This window comes from Haliotis cracherodii, unplaced genomic scaffold (genome assembly GCF_022045235.1).
Source record: "Haliotis cracherodii isolate W230 unplaced genomic scaffold, xgHalCrac1.p SCAF_15, whole genome shotgun sequence".
NCBI classification, from domain to species: domain Eukaryota; kingdom Metazoa; phylum Mollusca; class Gastropoda; order Lepetellida; family Haliotidae; genus Haliotis; species Haliotis cracherodii.
Window position 1 is genome coordinate 11,536,223 of NW_027266270.1, and position 15,857 is coordinate 11,552,079.

At 39.1% G+C, this 15,857-nt stretch overlaps 1 protein-coding gene across 3 annotated transcripts in view; it reads right to left on the minus strand.

Annotated features, from left to right (window-relative positions):
- The window catches only part of LOC139462283 (MOB kinase activator 2-like), a 48,345-nt gene that overhangs the window by 13,673 nt on the left and 18,815 nt on the right, over positions 1-15,857 (minus strand). For 2 of the 3 annotated variants that reach the window (XM_071243899.1, XM_071243898.1), the window contains exon 2: positions 2,781-2,947. In XM_071243899.1, coding sequence (XP_071100000.1) covers positions 2,781-2,947 — 167 coding nt within the window. Of the gene's footprint in view, positions 1-2,780; positions 2,948-4,418; positions 4,514-15,857 lie in introns of those variants that run through there. The other variant, XM_071243897.1, reaches the window with a different exon arrangement.

Sequence of the window (15,857 nt, forward strand, 5' to 3'; positions counted from 1 at the left end):
CCTCGTCATGGTCAATGTGTCCTGCAATGAAGGTGTTGCCACATGTCTCCACAGCATGTGAATCATGACAACAGCAGCATCTCCAACTGTAGCACAGACCAAGCCTCGTCATGGTCAATGTGTCCTGCCACATGCCTCCACAGCATGTGAATCATGACAACAGCAGCATCTCCAACTGTACCACAGACCAAGCCTCGTCATGGTCAATGTGTCCTGCAATGAAGGTGTTGCCACATGTCTCCACAGCATGTGAATCATGACAACAGCAGCATCTCCAACTGTACCATAGACCAAGCATGTGAATCATGACAACAGCAGCATGTCCAACTGTACCACAGACCAAGCCTCCTCATGGTCAATGTGTCCTGCACTGCAAGGTGTTGCCACATGCCTCCACAGCATGTAAATCATGACAACAGCAGCATCTCCAACTGTACCACAGACCAAGCCTCGTCATGGTCAATGTGTCCTGCCACATGTCTCCACAGCATGTAAATCATGACAACAGCAGCATCTCCAAATGTACCACAGACCAAGCCTCGTCATGGTCAATGTGTCCTGCACTGCAAGGTGTTGCCACATGTCTCCACAGCATGTAAATCATGACAACAGCAGCATCTCCGAATGTACCACACACCAAGCCTTGTCATGGTCAATGTGTCCTGCACTGCAAGGTGTTGCCACATGTCTCCACAGCATGTAAATCATGACAACAGCAGCATCTCCAAATGTACCACAGACCAAGCCTTGTCATGGTCAATGTGTCCTGCACTGCAAGGTGTTGCCACATGTCTCCACAGCATGTGAATCATGACAACAGCAGCATCTCCAAATGTACCACAGACCAAGCCTCGTCATGGTCAATGTGTCCTGCACTGCAAGGTGTTGCCACATGTCTCCACAGCATGTAAATCATGACAACAGCAGCATCTCCAAATGTACCACAGACCAAGCCTCGTCATGGTCAATGTGTCCTGCACTGCAAGGTGTTGCCACATGTCTCCACAGCATGTAAATCATGACAACAGCAGCATCTCCAACTGTACCACAGACCAAGCCTCATGGTCAATGTGTCCTGCACTGCAAGGTGTTGCCACATGCCTCCACAGCATGTGAATCATGACAACAGCAGCATCTCCAAATGTACCACAGACCAAGCCTCGTCATGGTCAATGTGTCCTGCAATGAAGGTGTTGCCACATGTCTCCACAGCAATAAAGGTGAATCATGACAACAGCAGCATCTCCAAATGTACCACAGACCAAGCCTCATGGTCAATGTGTCCTGCACTGCAAGGTGTTGCCACATGTCTCCACAACATGTGAATCATGACAACAGCAGCATCTCCGAATGTACCACAGACCAAGCCTCGTCATGGTCAATGTGTCCTGCACTGCAAGGTGTTGCCACATGTCTCCACAGCATGTAAATCATGACAACAGCAGCATCTCCGAATGTACCACAGACCAAGCCTCATGGTCAATGTGTCCTGCACTGCAAGGTGTTGCCACATGCCTCCACAGCAATCACAACCTCGATGGATTGACAGCTTGCTCTATTATTGTCAGAATTGATTTTCCACGTAAACTGAGTGATGATAAAGTAAGGTTTTGCAACACATTTTATTGACAATGAGTGGGAAAAATATTTCTGATTTCTGTGTTGGATTTCTACTTTTCTTTCCCGCACAATTATCTTCACATCTTTATTAATTTGGTAAGAACGTTTTGAAATATATGCCTTTTGAAAATGCACTATACTTATTTAATCATTTCATAATATAATCTTTATCTGAATCATTAATGGTAAATTTCCACAACCAAAAATGTTTTTGGACTATTTTGTATTTAGGAAAAATATCAATACAAAATATCTATTATTTTTCCCTTATGTTTTAAATCAATGATAAAGTGTCATATCTAAACCAACTACTCAATCATTCCGATTAAATAAAATTATCTGTTATGACCACCATACATCAAACGTAACTGTTAATCACTTCACCCTGACATATTCTTCCTATTAAAAACCTTAGTGACAGGTTATGAAGACACACCCAAATTGTAATCCAAGTTGTCATTCATTTCTCAAATTTGGCGTCACTGTTATCAGTTATTTCCTTAAGCATGACTAAGTAAACATCCGTAAGGTGTGGCACATGTGCATCATCATGACTTAACATTCTCTAGGGGACTTTTCTCTTGTTCTTTAAAAATTGTGTGCAATACACATACACCTAGTTTGTAGGTGGAAGCTCTAGCTCATGTTTCATAACAAATCTTAGTTGTAAGTGAGGGAGTTGAGTTTCGCATTACTGTTTGTTTGTTTGTTGTTTAACGCTGCACTCAGCAATATTCCAGCTATATGACGGCAGTCTGTAAATAATCGAGTCTGGACAAGATAATCCAGTGATTGACATCTCTCTCTCTCTCTCTCTTTCTCTCTGCGCGCGTGCATGCATGCATGTTTTTTGCCAATTCATAGTGTTACCTCACTGAGATACCATGCCGCAGTTTAACATGATTCCGAGCCGACCAGTCCTAGTTATAGTTCCTTATGCCAAACACCAGACCAGGGAACAACAAGTACCATCTTTTAACATCTTTGATGTGACACGACCGGGGATTGAACCCTGGACCTTCCCCTCTCCGGGCAGATGCTCAAGCACTAGACCACTGGGGTGGTCTTCATCAGTCGTAAAGTACACTTTGATTGCAGGTAAGTCTACTCAGCAATTGATAAATTCCAAATTTGCAATCACAAGAAAGGGTTAAACTTACTGTGAGTAGCCAACCACTCATTATAGTCTAGGTGTGGAGGTAGTGAGACTAGCTTGAAGAAATCCGCTTCTGTGACACGTTCCTTGATAAACGTTTCCCCCAGGTACTGACGCTGTTCCTCGCTGGCAGGTGGGGTAGGGGAGTCCTTATCTTTCCGTCTCCCCTTCCTGAAACACAGAGAACATTCGGTTACTCTCACAAGTAGATGTACAGGATTCATATATATCCACAATGTTGCCTATAAGGGAAACCAAGAAATCAATATGCCTGTTCTATACAGGGTTGAGAATGGATCTTAGCGGATCCACCGAAGATTCTCACCTACAGTACACGACATAATAAAACATTGCCAGGCTGCCATCAGGACCCACAGACTTAAGAATCGGCATGTCCTGACAAAACTCTTGAAACTTCCTTTTCGTGACAAATAAATTTACACATGTACTGCAGGCCATAAGGACCCATACAGGTTTGAAACTATGGGCCCAAAATAACATGTTCCTGCCACGGGTCTACAGGCAGGCGCTTACTTCGAACACTGCTGTATTTGTGGTTGAGGTCCGATTTTGTTCTATGTGAGTGGTGAGTCCGGTTTAACACCACTTTCAACAGTATGTAATTTATATCATGTCAGGCCTACAGGCAGGCGCTTACTTCACGCACTGCTGCTGCATGTATTTGTAGTCTGTTAAGATCTGATTTTGTTCTATGTGATTATTTCAGTTAAATCAGTGTCGGGTCAGCTTAATGTTGGTAGAAAGCCTACAATTAATGCATAGTGCTGGCAATAGCGCTGAAAACCAAGAGAAAGAATTGGGGCAAACCGGGATTCAAACCTACAATCCTAGGTTTCTCATGCCTAAGAAACGTAACTCTGAGACACCTTTGACAACTGGGCTCAAGCTCCCTAGTTAATGTATGTGACAAAACAAGTACAGCATGGTCAGAAACAATCAAACTTCAAGCAAATGCACAAAACATTCAAATGACAACTCTTCTGTATCAAACCTTGCTGAAGAAATAACATTCTTGGGCAATTTATGCTATGGTTAGATATGAGATAGATGGCTTCAGACTCAATAGCAACAATTTTCAAGGACATAACTTAAAAGTCATGGCCTTTGGGGTAGAATATCAGAGAATCTCACATTCGCTAACATTCTACTTGACAGGGGCATTGGTTGGTTGTTGGTTGGTTTGTTATTTAATGCTGCACTAAGCAACATTCCAGCTATATGACGGCGGTCTGTAAATAATCGTGTCTGGACCAGACAATCCAGTGATTAATATCATGAGCATCGATCCATGCAACTGGGATCGGTGACATGCATCAACCAAGTCAGCGTGCCTGACCACCCGATCATGTTAGTCCTTTAATGTCGGTATTGGAATATCTTGCTTCATCTTAGAATTCTAAAACAACTACCGTATGATTCAGAGTAATATAAGGTCAAGGACAGGATGATGGAGCTATGCAGAATGAACCAGACAGCTTAACAATTGAGTATTATTTCAACAAAAGACTGCAAAAGACACGCATTTGTTATTCATGGTCAACGTACCTGAACCAAATGGACCTTCACAAAAACACATTCAAGAGAGGCTTGTTGACATATTTAACAATGAGGACAACCTTACCTCAATGTCTGCCAGAGGAACCTCTTAGATGCTTCCTTCATTGCAAACATCTTACAAAAAACAAAATGTAAGATCCCTTTTCTGTTGTAAATACAACCTTCCTACCAGTAAGTGGTACGTTGTTGTTGTGACAGTGTCGTACACAGCAGGATCTGGTCTTGCAAGATATAAACACCCAGGGTCCAATCTACCGTATTTCACTCAAGAAAGTCATCCCTTGGCAAAACTTTCAAAAAAGTGGTTTACAGATTCCATAATGCTAAACATATGAAAAGTGGAAAATAAATTAATATGGAAAGGAATAATTTTGTATTTTGTGTCATGTGATATAAATCTGGCTCAAAACGAAACTATGGTGGTAAACGTGTGCGGGGTATATATCAGTTTAGAAGGGAAGCATAATACATTTGATAATCGAGAATGGAAATAGTCCTTCCACCACAGAAATTCTTAGCTTTCTCCTCATCAATATCAAATTCACTCGAATGCACATCTAAGCGTGAGGATGTTTACTGAATCATTTAAGGTAATTGAATATTTTTCTATCTGTAGAACATGACACAAACAACTTTTTGAACCCTGATAAGGAAAATCTTGCTTGAATGAGCACTGCTTTGTTGGCGAGACATTACTACAGGTCGTCACTATAGGAAGAGGGATCTGTACTACATTCCATACAAAACCCATGGTGTTCTGGAACAGGTTTGACTGTATGCAAATAAAAAGGTCCAGATAAATGTCCTATTGAGCTACATATATGGCAGTTAGATGATCCAGGCTAATTACAGGTCGTTCAGGTCTAATTACTACTTTGAAAGATGGAGCAGCTTCAATAACATCCCTAGATGGTGAGCTTTGAAGGCAGAATGTTAGTAAGAAGGATAGAGGATTAGTTGTATTAAGCCATATCTCTTGGGGAGTCCTGCACAGCAGGCTAACACTAATACAGAAAACATATCATCTATTTATTTTGATTAAAACCATGAACAAACAATAAGCAAGAGTCTAGTACAGGCTGAGTAATGCCATAAATAGCTTTTTTAATATGGCTGCCCATGTCGGCCATCTTGAAAATCAGATTTGAATCTCCTGAACAAATGTGATGATTGGTGGGAACTAGAATGTGAAGCTTCAGAATCATCTGTACAGTGATTTCATCAAAGATTTTTACATCAGATGCTGGACAAACAGGCCATGATTTAAACTCACTTGACTTTCAGGTGAGCTAATTAAAGTCAGGCTTCAACTTTTCTGCACATATATCTATATACCAATATTAATAGAAATAAATTTGCTCAACAATTTTTTCGGCACCAACTTTAAGACAACATAGATAGATGTTGACTGTCGAGTAAACATTGCTGTTCAGGCATTTATGCCTGAGTTATGTGTGATGTGACTGAATTCCACAATGCATCAGTTTTCCTGACTTTCATATCACATCAATGGAAAATGAACAATACATATTTTGAAATTATAGTAATGGCATGAAAATACCACCCAATCACTAATAAGAGCCCTTTCAAAAAGTTCATCATGACAAAATGAATGTTGTATAGTCGTTGTGATGTCAAGTGAAATAACAATCCTCATAGGTGTTTCACAACACATTGTTTTACTTACTTTTCACAACCAAAAACAGTAATTTGAGAGTCTAAATATTAATAACATACTTTTAAATATTAACATGATTAAGCATTATAAGGTCACTGAAACAGTAGCATATCAATTTCAAAATGCAAGGACCAGCTGTCTGCTCAATTACAAAATAGCAACAGTTAATTATCGTATCTCATCAATAATTCATAGTTTGATGCAACCTTTGGCAAAGATTGGCAACTCAGTTCAAAATGACTCTCACTTGAAGTAATAATAAGCAAATTAAACTCAGACTGAAAACTGACACCTATCTCAATCTACACCAAATGCTTTTGAGTCTACTGTCCCCAAAATTATATTTTGGGACTATTTTCAGAATATATTAGTCTTAGTATCTGGACTTATATTGTGTGAAGTTAATGGACCAGGTGAAATTTAATTAGACTTGGGCACTGGACTAGTGACTAAAGACACATACAGCTATTTTCCAACTTTTATAATTCATAATAGGGATTGAACATTTGATATACTTGAGGCCCTGGGATAAATGCGAAAAAATCATTTTCCAGAACTTGTTCGCTAGACATTGTTATGAGGCAGGACATGTTGTAAGTTTACTAAGCGGTGGAAACTAACATTTTTGGTCCACTAATCCTTATAATGATAATAATCAGCAAACCCCTTAAAAATGGCAAATTTCTATTAGTCCTTAAGATACCTTAACTATTGGACAGTTTGGCAAGGACTACAGGACTGGTGCCAATTTCTAACCCTGTTTACTTCTGATGAATGTTTGTTGCAGCTGATAGAAGAGCTTATGGAATAGAGTGACCTCCCTTAGTTGTTTATAATAACCCTTTATCGAAACATTTAAGTAACATTGACATTTTGACAGTTTTTTCCCACTTGCTCCAGCAAAGGCTGACTCCCTCAAGCAAGTTTCACAAAAGTTGTTTTCCTTTAGTCTCCTAAACAAAATCATGCACAAAACAAATCATGCACTGACCATGTTTCTGGGTCAATAGCTGGATACAGTGATTGTCAACTATATCGACGTCAATGAAATGACATGGCCAGCCCTCGACGTGGACAAAGTTGTTATTAGTCAGCTGTATCAATGGCCCTATTGAAACAGCTTGCTGGACCTGCTTTTTGCCTATATACATGCCGAGCACCTGGACATTCAAGCTGAGTGATAGGAGCACTTAATACAGCTCAACAGCTGATAATAAAGCCAGGACAATGCCTATCTGGAGTGACTGCAACAGTCGAGGTTTTAACTGTTGGTGTTTATTAACTTGAAACTTCAAAGCTAAGATGGAATTACAACAGAATCATACACATTCTGCTGTACAAGTCAAGGACATAAACATGATAAAGAAGTCTTTACACAGTTCGAATATTAAGAGGTCCGGGGGTCTTTAATGTTGGATTCTTTTTGTATTTGTATCTATGGACTCTGAATCTTTTATGTTTACATTAGAGTCAGGACAATGTCCCCTTGACTTGCATGCTTGATGTTGGACACAGCTAACTGAGTCTTATGTTAAAATGATGAGCCTTTGAAGAGGGCATTTTTACCCCGTGAATCATGAGGTGTGACAATATATTATTAAATGATGACTGTTAACAGTACCATTGATGCAATAAAGATGCAACCTGAATAAGAGGGATGCAAGTCAAATTACAAATACATTGGTGAGATGCCCTATTAATGAACTGTAACTTAAAGGTTAATAATCAGCACACTGTGGTTTTGCCCAAAGGCAACTCTTAACATATTATTATACGGATAAGGCAATAAATATTCATGTGACCCCAACATCAGGTGTTGCCAAAGGACAAGAGGTCACATGGCTTCCGTCTGACGATTACTACACAAGCCACGTCCTGAAAGTATCTGCAATTATCCTTACACGAGCCCTGATACGAACATTGTAGCCCCACCCTTATTTGCTATGGCGATCAAACGCACCTTTCACTTGGATTATCCCCACAGTAACCTTGGTAATGAAACGTAAACTACCTTGGCTCCCGACCAAACAGGGAAGTTGGTACTCGACAAATATTAGCTAAATCATTGAAAATGGACACAGTGTACATGGCAAGTGTTTTAATTTCACCTGGCCTCTCCAAGGTGTGTTTTGGAGGTTGAGTTTGTTGAGCATGTCTTAGGTGGAGTTTCGAATGTCCTACACTTAGAAACACTCACTGGGCTTGGTTTCTTGGTAGCGGGTTAGGCCAAACAAAAAAAGACTTGTTACAGGTATTATGGACCCAACAAGTATGAGTCTGGAGATAGTTAAAATTTAGTTAAAATTTATTTAAAAATCTTCAACACAGATGGCTTGTTTAACAATGGTGTTGTTAGCTGCTGTCTTTTAAAAAATGTAGGTCACATTATAGTTACACAACAATGATATGAGGAAACACCAGATTTCTTGAAAATGTAAAATATGGTTTCATATTGGCTGTGACAAAAACATTTGGGTCGTAAATAAAACAATGGGTCGGTCAGTTACCTGAAACATAAGTATCACTTTCCCCACCCCCCTCAGTAATAGACTTGCTGTCATGGTCAATGAGTGTGATTGATAGAGTGAGTGAGTTGGGTTTAATTCTGCTCTGGATATTTTTTTCAGTTATTTATCAATAGGTTAATGCTGGAGGAGAGGCCAAAGTGATACAGGTAGTAGACTACAACATTGAGGTCATCAACCGCTTTTTATGTTACTGACGATCAAAATCAGGGCAATTCTAGGATTTTAAACCTCAGGTATGATGACACACAATCAACCATGTCACCAAGAGGCTGATCACCTGATCCATTAGTCAAGTTTTACAACCAGCATTCTATCTAACAGAAATCCCTACATTGGCACTTGAACATGATGATAGGAACATGGTACATGTTAACAACTTAACTCAAAAGTTTTACTGGCCTGGGTAAAGATAAAATGCAGGGTTAGAAGGGCCAGGGCCAAACTGCCCAATAGTTAAGGTAGTAGAAATTTGCCAATTTTAGGGGTTTTGCTATATGTTATTATTATAAGGACTAGTGGTCTGAAACTGTTAGTTTCTACTGCTGTAAAATGCCCTTGTAATGTTAAACAATAGGGAAATTTGGAAATTTGTAATTTGTATGAGCCCCAGTCTAGCGGGCGAAACCCTATGGCAATATAAAAGATGTGATTTTGTTTGAAATGGGACATAGACATCATCTTCTTACCAATCTTGAATTAACACAAGACATCCTGAAATATTTACCTTCTAAAACAGAATAACTTAAAGTAATACTGGTAAACAGCTTTCACCAATCCCAGGGGTAGCTTCTCTTCATGAGGCATTCTGACTCGGACTCACGACATCTACACCTGAATCAAACAATCATCCAAATGAAGGAGGCCGGCATGTGACCACCTTACATACTACTACAACAGTTACATAATTACTCAACAACACCTGGCGCAGCAGGAACAATCTAAACTCATCAAACAGCACTTCCTAAAGTAATCAAGACCTCTCTAAAATGTTGACCACCATAGAACTGTAGCACTTCAAACTGGAGATGTGTTGTAATTACCTAACAACTGACAATGACTATTAATTAGTCATCAATAGAACAGTGAATAACAGTGGCAAGCAGCCAGTATAATTGGTAGCAGTAGATGAATGAAGAGTTAAAGCAAATACTGCCAGGCACAACAAATCTTGTCTAGCACCTTGTTTTTCTGGCTGAGATTACACAACACACTTGCCCTCCAGCATAGACAAGTAGATGGTAATCTTCTCTGAAAACATGCTTGTTACTGAGGCGACTCACTGGCCACACACAAGCCTGCTCCCTTCCGCCCAGGGGGCAAGCTGACCTAAGCCTGATTTACAGACACCAGGAACCATGAAGGGAAGAGGAAACTTCTCCCAGTAGCAAATCTGAAAGCCAGATCCTCATGAAGGCTCCATTATGCTTGCTCTGACGTAATGTGACAAAACCTATTTTCCATTATAAAGCACGTAAGGTAAGTCCTTATGATGATGAGGCTCCCTCCTGGCCAAAAGGGCAGACTGACCCAGGCAGAATAGCTGAATCAGCAGGAATAGTGAAAGAGCACCATATGGAGGGTAATGAAATCAATGTTACATGTCTATTGTCATGGAGAAATACAGAGGAACAACATGTGACCTAAGTTGGAGGAAATTACTTCGAACAATTCCTTCATTTCCCTCGAAATTGTTGGTTCAGCTGAGAGAGTGGTTGTGTGGTGTAGCATATCTACTCAAATCATTGTCAGACCGCTGTCCACAGCAAATGTCCGTAATGAACGCATATTTTTGTATATCATATGAATAAATGAACTGCTAAACAAATTGTCAATATTGTGACAAATGAAGAACCTGAATGCTATCCTTAAGCTCACATTTCCACATTCCATCTCATACATTAAGGTATTAATTAAAATAAACATTGAGCAAGTAAAGGTTACCATCTGCTGTTGCCTGCAATATTACAACTTTATTAGCACAGTCAGCTTTTTTAACCAATCTTCCCAACCAGAAGGAGCCAAAAATTAATTCGGTCTAATCAGTGTAGCTAATAATAGCCTATAGTGAAAACCCCTAGTGAAAGACAAGTTCAGACAAATAGACAGATGTTTTGGGCAAAGATTGTTAAGGTGTCATGTTAAGTAATTGGACCAATGACTGACCAAACTAAACATTACTAAACATTATGGCATAGGAAGACACATCAGATATATCACATGTGACCGCTATATCCTCTGTCCTCATACAGACAATGACCATAATGAAGCAATTATATCCCATACAGCCCATGCAAGTCCAGGTTACTGCAGTTTTTTTGTTGTAAAATATTTTCATTTCAGATACTAGATGTTAGCCTAAACCCTCTATTAAGACAATAAAAAAAAGATGTGTTACATGACGCCTATTCTGCCTGGGAATCACCAAAGAGAGGCTCTTACAAGTGATGAATACTCTGGACTTTACTGACAGAATTTAACAAACATAAACACAAACCTCAAAAATTATTTCCAGTAGAATGAAGTTGACAGCAATATGATCATCTGCTGCACATGCTGAGCAGTACTCCTACTCCAATAATGCCTATCCCCAGAAGAGTGAGTGAATATGGTTTTACGCCACTTTTAGCAATATTCCAGCAATATCATGGTGGGGGTCACCAGAAATGGGCTTCACACATTCGGGAATCGAACCCGGGTCTTCAGCATGACGAGTGAACACTTTAACCACTAGGCTACCCGACCGCATCTTCAATGCATCAGTTTTCCTGACTTTCATATCACATCAATGCAACATGAACAATACATAGTTGAAATTATATGAACCAAGGTTTTGGCATGACGAGCTCATGCTTACACACTAGGCTACCTGACCCCGCCTATCCCCAGAAGAACTTCATTCTACTATTACAGAATAACTGAAAATTTAACTTTGCTCTGATTTATTTTTTTACAGTGCATCAAGTCTGAATTACATTGTAATCTAAGAGTAACTGCATGAGTGCCACCTCCCTCTTAAGGATAGACTAACATCTAGTCTCTGAAATGAACATATTTTACAGTTGTTTAGTTATAGTTATAAAAATAATAGAAAGGAGCCCAGAGACTTTCTTCATTTCCTGATACTGCAGTAGTCTAGACTTGCCAAATATTATAGACTTCCATGGGCTGTTATTTGGATATCTTTGTTTCTGGGCCTGTATAACAAACTCTCTCAGGTAGTGATAATGCCACAAACATTAGAGTCAATCCAGAATGCTTTTAAAGTTTTTAACAGGATTTTAGTCTTACCATATGATCTAGTTTCAGGTCTTAAAAGACTGGAATACATTTTACTAGCCTAAGCGGTCAGAACCAGAATCTCAAGAGGGAACATAATCCTGTGCTGGGCTGTACTCGTCCTGTTACCTATCCTGGGTAGAGTAACCCTGTGTTTATTCTCCCACCTATATCAATAGCACATCTTGTAAACAGAGCAGAGACTGAATGATGGACACATGTATGTTGTGTGCAACACTAGCAGTATCATCACACCCTACACATGATCCAAACACTCTACAGATTGTGTATGATAATCCTATTTGTCTAGCTTGTGTGCACACTGCCTCCAGGGGCAGAATTAAACGTTCGGCCTATCCCAACATTGATATCATTCAGTATAACAAGTTTGTAAAGATATAAAGCTGGTCAAAGGTTCAAGGATTAGTAATTTACATAAGAGGTTTAGGGGATTCTTACTAAAAAGCATACAGTATAGATTTACCAATTAAGCCATGAGCAAACATCGAAGAAGGCTCAACTGTTTCGAAAGGGTTGTAAAATCAGTTTTTAAATTGTGTGTTTGTTTATACATCATAGACGACAAACAGCAGTGTTCGAAATAAGGGAGGGTCCCAGTGTCCTTCATGTTTGCTTGCATAATATTTGAATCTACTAGGAACCAATCAATCTCAAATGTTCAACATTACAGTTCTGTTTCTTTTGTTTATTTGTTTGTTGCATGCTTGCGTATGTGTGCGTGCGTGGTGTTTAATGCCATATTCAGCAATATTCCAGCGGTCTGTAAATAATCAAGTCTAGACCAGACAATCCAGTGGTTGACATGACATCAACCATGTCAGCAAGTCTGACCACCAGATCCTGTTAGTTGCCTTTAATGACAAGCACTCATTGATTTTCAGGGTGAATTTCAAACACTGCACAGGCTATGAACTCTACACAAATGTTTCATAGTTTTAATATTGACAATATGTTCATTATTTATCATAAGAACGTTAAAAAGAACACTGGTTAACTTGTGTCCTGTTCATCCCCCAAATCTTATTCCATTGACTTATACAACAGTCCATGTCAAACTTGACCTTTACCAAGTTCTTTCGCTATTACAATCCACAACTTGTTTTTGCACCACGGCCTAACCTATGCCATTTTGCAGCTATTTACAGTAATTTACAATCACCCTTCAAGGAACATATGACATCAGTGAGGGTCTATGACTCTTCCTTGTCCTTTGCACCATCAAGAGGGATATATACTGAACAACAAACTTAGGGATCATGAATATTTTGAGGGATACTTTAATAAAATTGTGTGCTCATTATTCACACACACCCCAACATTCCTTAAAAATACTCATGATTCCTAATTTTTCTTGTTCTGTATATATCTCTTAGGCAAGTTATTAATCAGATCTCCGTTAGATCTTAAAGTGCATCATCAATCATGGGATTGTCTGGTCCAGACTTGATTATTTACAGATGACGTCATATAGCTGGAATATTGCTGAGTTCAGTGTTAAACAACATGCAAACAAAAACAAAACATTAACCTTATTGCATAGAACCTAGTGTAACTATGATTTTGAAATTTCAACCTTCACAATATTACTCCAGCTTAGGATAAATAGGGCCATGTTTTCACATGTATAAACATGTTCATGCAGGCAGAGAATCCAGAGAGGAGCATCAACATGATGAACAACCATGTTTTGAAATTATGGGGGATCATTGGTCTTTGGGTTGTTTGGCTAAAGTATTTGAATTTGACTGCATGGACCCTCAAAATAATCCATATTTTAACGTTTTCCATTTCAAGGTCCCCTTGACATTTTTATTTCAACAATGGAGATCCTTGAATGAGATCACATGCGTTCAATAGACCCAGGCAAGTGTGACCAAACTGACGCAGTCAATTAAACATGTGACAACAGTCACAACACTTGTCTGTTATCAGCTGACCCTCAGAGTGAGTCAAGGTCACGTCACATGTCGATGATGACGTACAAGATAATGAGCTGTCAGCCTGTCATAGATCTGTCACTTCAACAAGATCAGGTGAACATGATACTACAGCCAGGTACTCAACTCATTACAAGACATCTCGTGATAGTGCATTATATATGGACACAGGTTGTCAATATTTCATCATAAATGTCACAATGAAATTGCTTCAATATACAATACAGTAGGAGGCCAAACAGTCATCAAACTTAGTGGGGGTGGGTGTCTGGGATTCCGGGGGTTCGGGGGTCCCTACAATTTGCTGCAATTGGATTTGAATCCAGAGACCACCGTGACCGTAACGTAACATTAACAAAAGGCAATGACATGGGCCCTTTCATGCTTCATTTCAAACACTAATTAAGGATACAAAAATTAGGCTTCGTCTGTATGCCCTGAAATCAGGCTTATAGTCTACTAGTCTAAGACAAACAAAGTTCAGGAAGCACTAGTGATGTTTCCTTGTGGGCTATCACTTTCATAATCAGGTAGACTGTAACTCTCTAGCAAATCAGTTTTGCAGACAAGTGATACTAACATATAATGTCTAACCCTGATCTTTAACATGGTAAACAGTTAATTTCAGATTAACTTTAATAGAAATTACTATTTTTCAAAAGCTATTGCATGTATAGTCTTACTCCAAATGTTTTGTTGTTGTCTTGGGCAAGTCTTGAGGCTGGTAATCTGTCACACAGATTAGAAGGGGCAGTATTGAAATACAAGAGATATTTTTATGTCTTCTAGTTTAAGGAAAAATTATTGACATGTCTACCAGAACATATTCACAATTCTAACAGTCCACTGTTGAAGAAACATCTTGACTAAATTTAAGGTTGAATGAAAACAAATAAACCTCATCTAGTTAAGTGTTCAAATTCATTGATGTCATAGCTCTCAAAAGGTTACGTAATGGAGAAACCATGACACCGAATGCGTCCTCGGCTTTTCTGTGCCTACCCGGTTATACAATCATACCATTCCTGAGGTGGAATGGTTTGTCCAACTTATAAACCTCTATCCATTAATCTATGTCATTTTTGGAGCTTATATTTATGCGGTATACGGGTCGCAAATAAGCGCGGTATAACAAGACACGCTTTATAACAGTTGTTATCGCGGGCCGCTGCGCGGACTGCACATTCACAAGAGAGGATGTCTGGCGATGACGATATTTTCCTTACTCAAAGTAAGTTAATTGATGAAAATTCTGCAGAAAAGGATGAGGATGACTTTTGTTTCCGTTTTGGTGACCCTTTGTGTCAGATCATGAAGTTGCTAAAAAACTGCTCCCCAGGTTTTACAATTGCTCCCCAGGTTTTACAATTGCAATTATAAAACCTGAGGAGCAATTGTAAAACCTGCTGAGAGGTCTTACTACAAAAGAAAGGTCGTCTGGGAGATGGTTACAACAACATGATAGGTTTATAAATGTTGATAATCCACCGAAAAATAAAGACATATAAAAGACTAAAAAGTTCAAATGCTACTAAAACAAATTTGTCCTTCATGAACCACTCTTGGACAGAGGAAATATATAAAATTTGCTCATAACTTGAACATGCATAATCAATAATCACGCATTTTAATGCAAACCATGAGTGAGGTCACCAGTATTACAAAGACAGAAAAAAGAAAGGTTATCATGAAACAATGTGTATCATATAAGTACCATATTGCAGCACTCGTATCCGACATGTATCTTGTGGCTCACCCCCTATATCACTACACCTCTACAAGAGGTATGATGATAAAATCTTACGAGTTATTGATGAAACCAACTCAATCTAGCGATCCACCTTGGTTGATGATAATGAATGGTTGTAAAATTCCTGCAAACTCAAGTGGAAATTCCACAGATTTCCAGGTGCCTAAGCAAGATAACACTTATACTGAAGAAAATGCCATGCACACAGGATCTGATTGCCTGTTTGTTGGAAGAGGAACATAGCAATTAGATGAAGCCTGTTTCACTGTTATCTCCAAAACTTAATAGAAAACCTGCTGTATATATTGTAGCT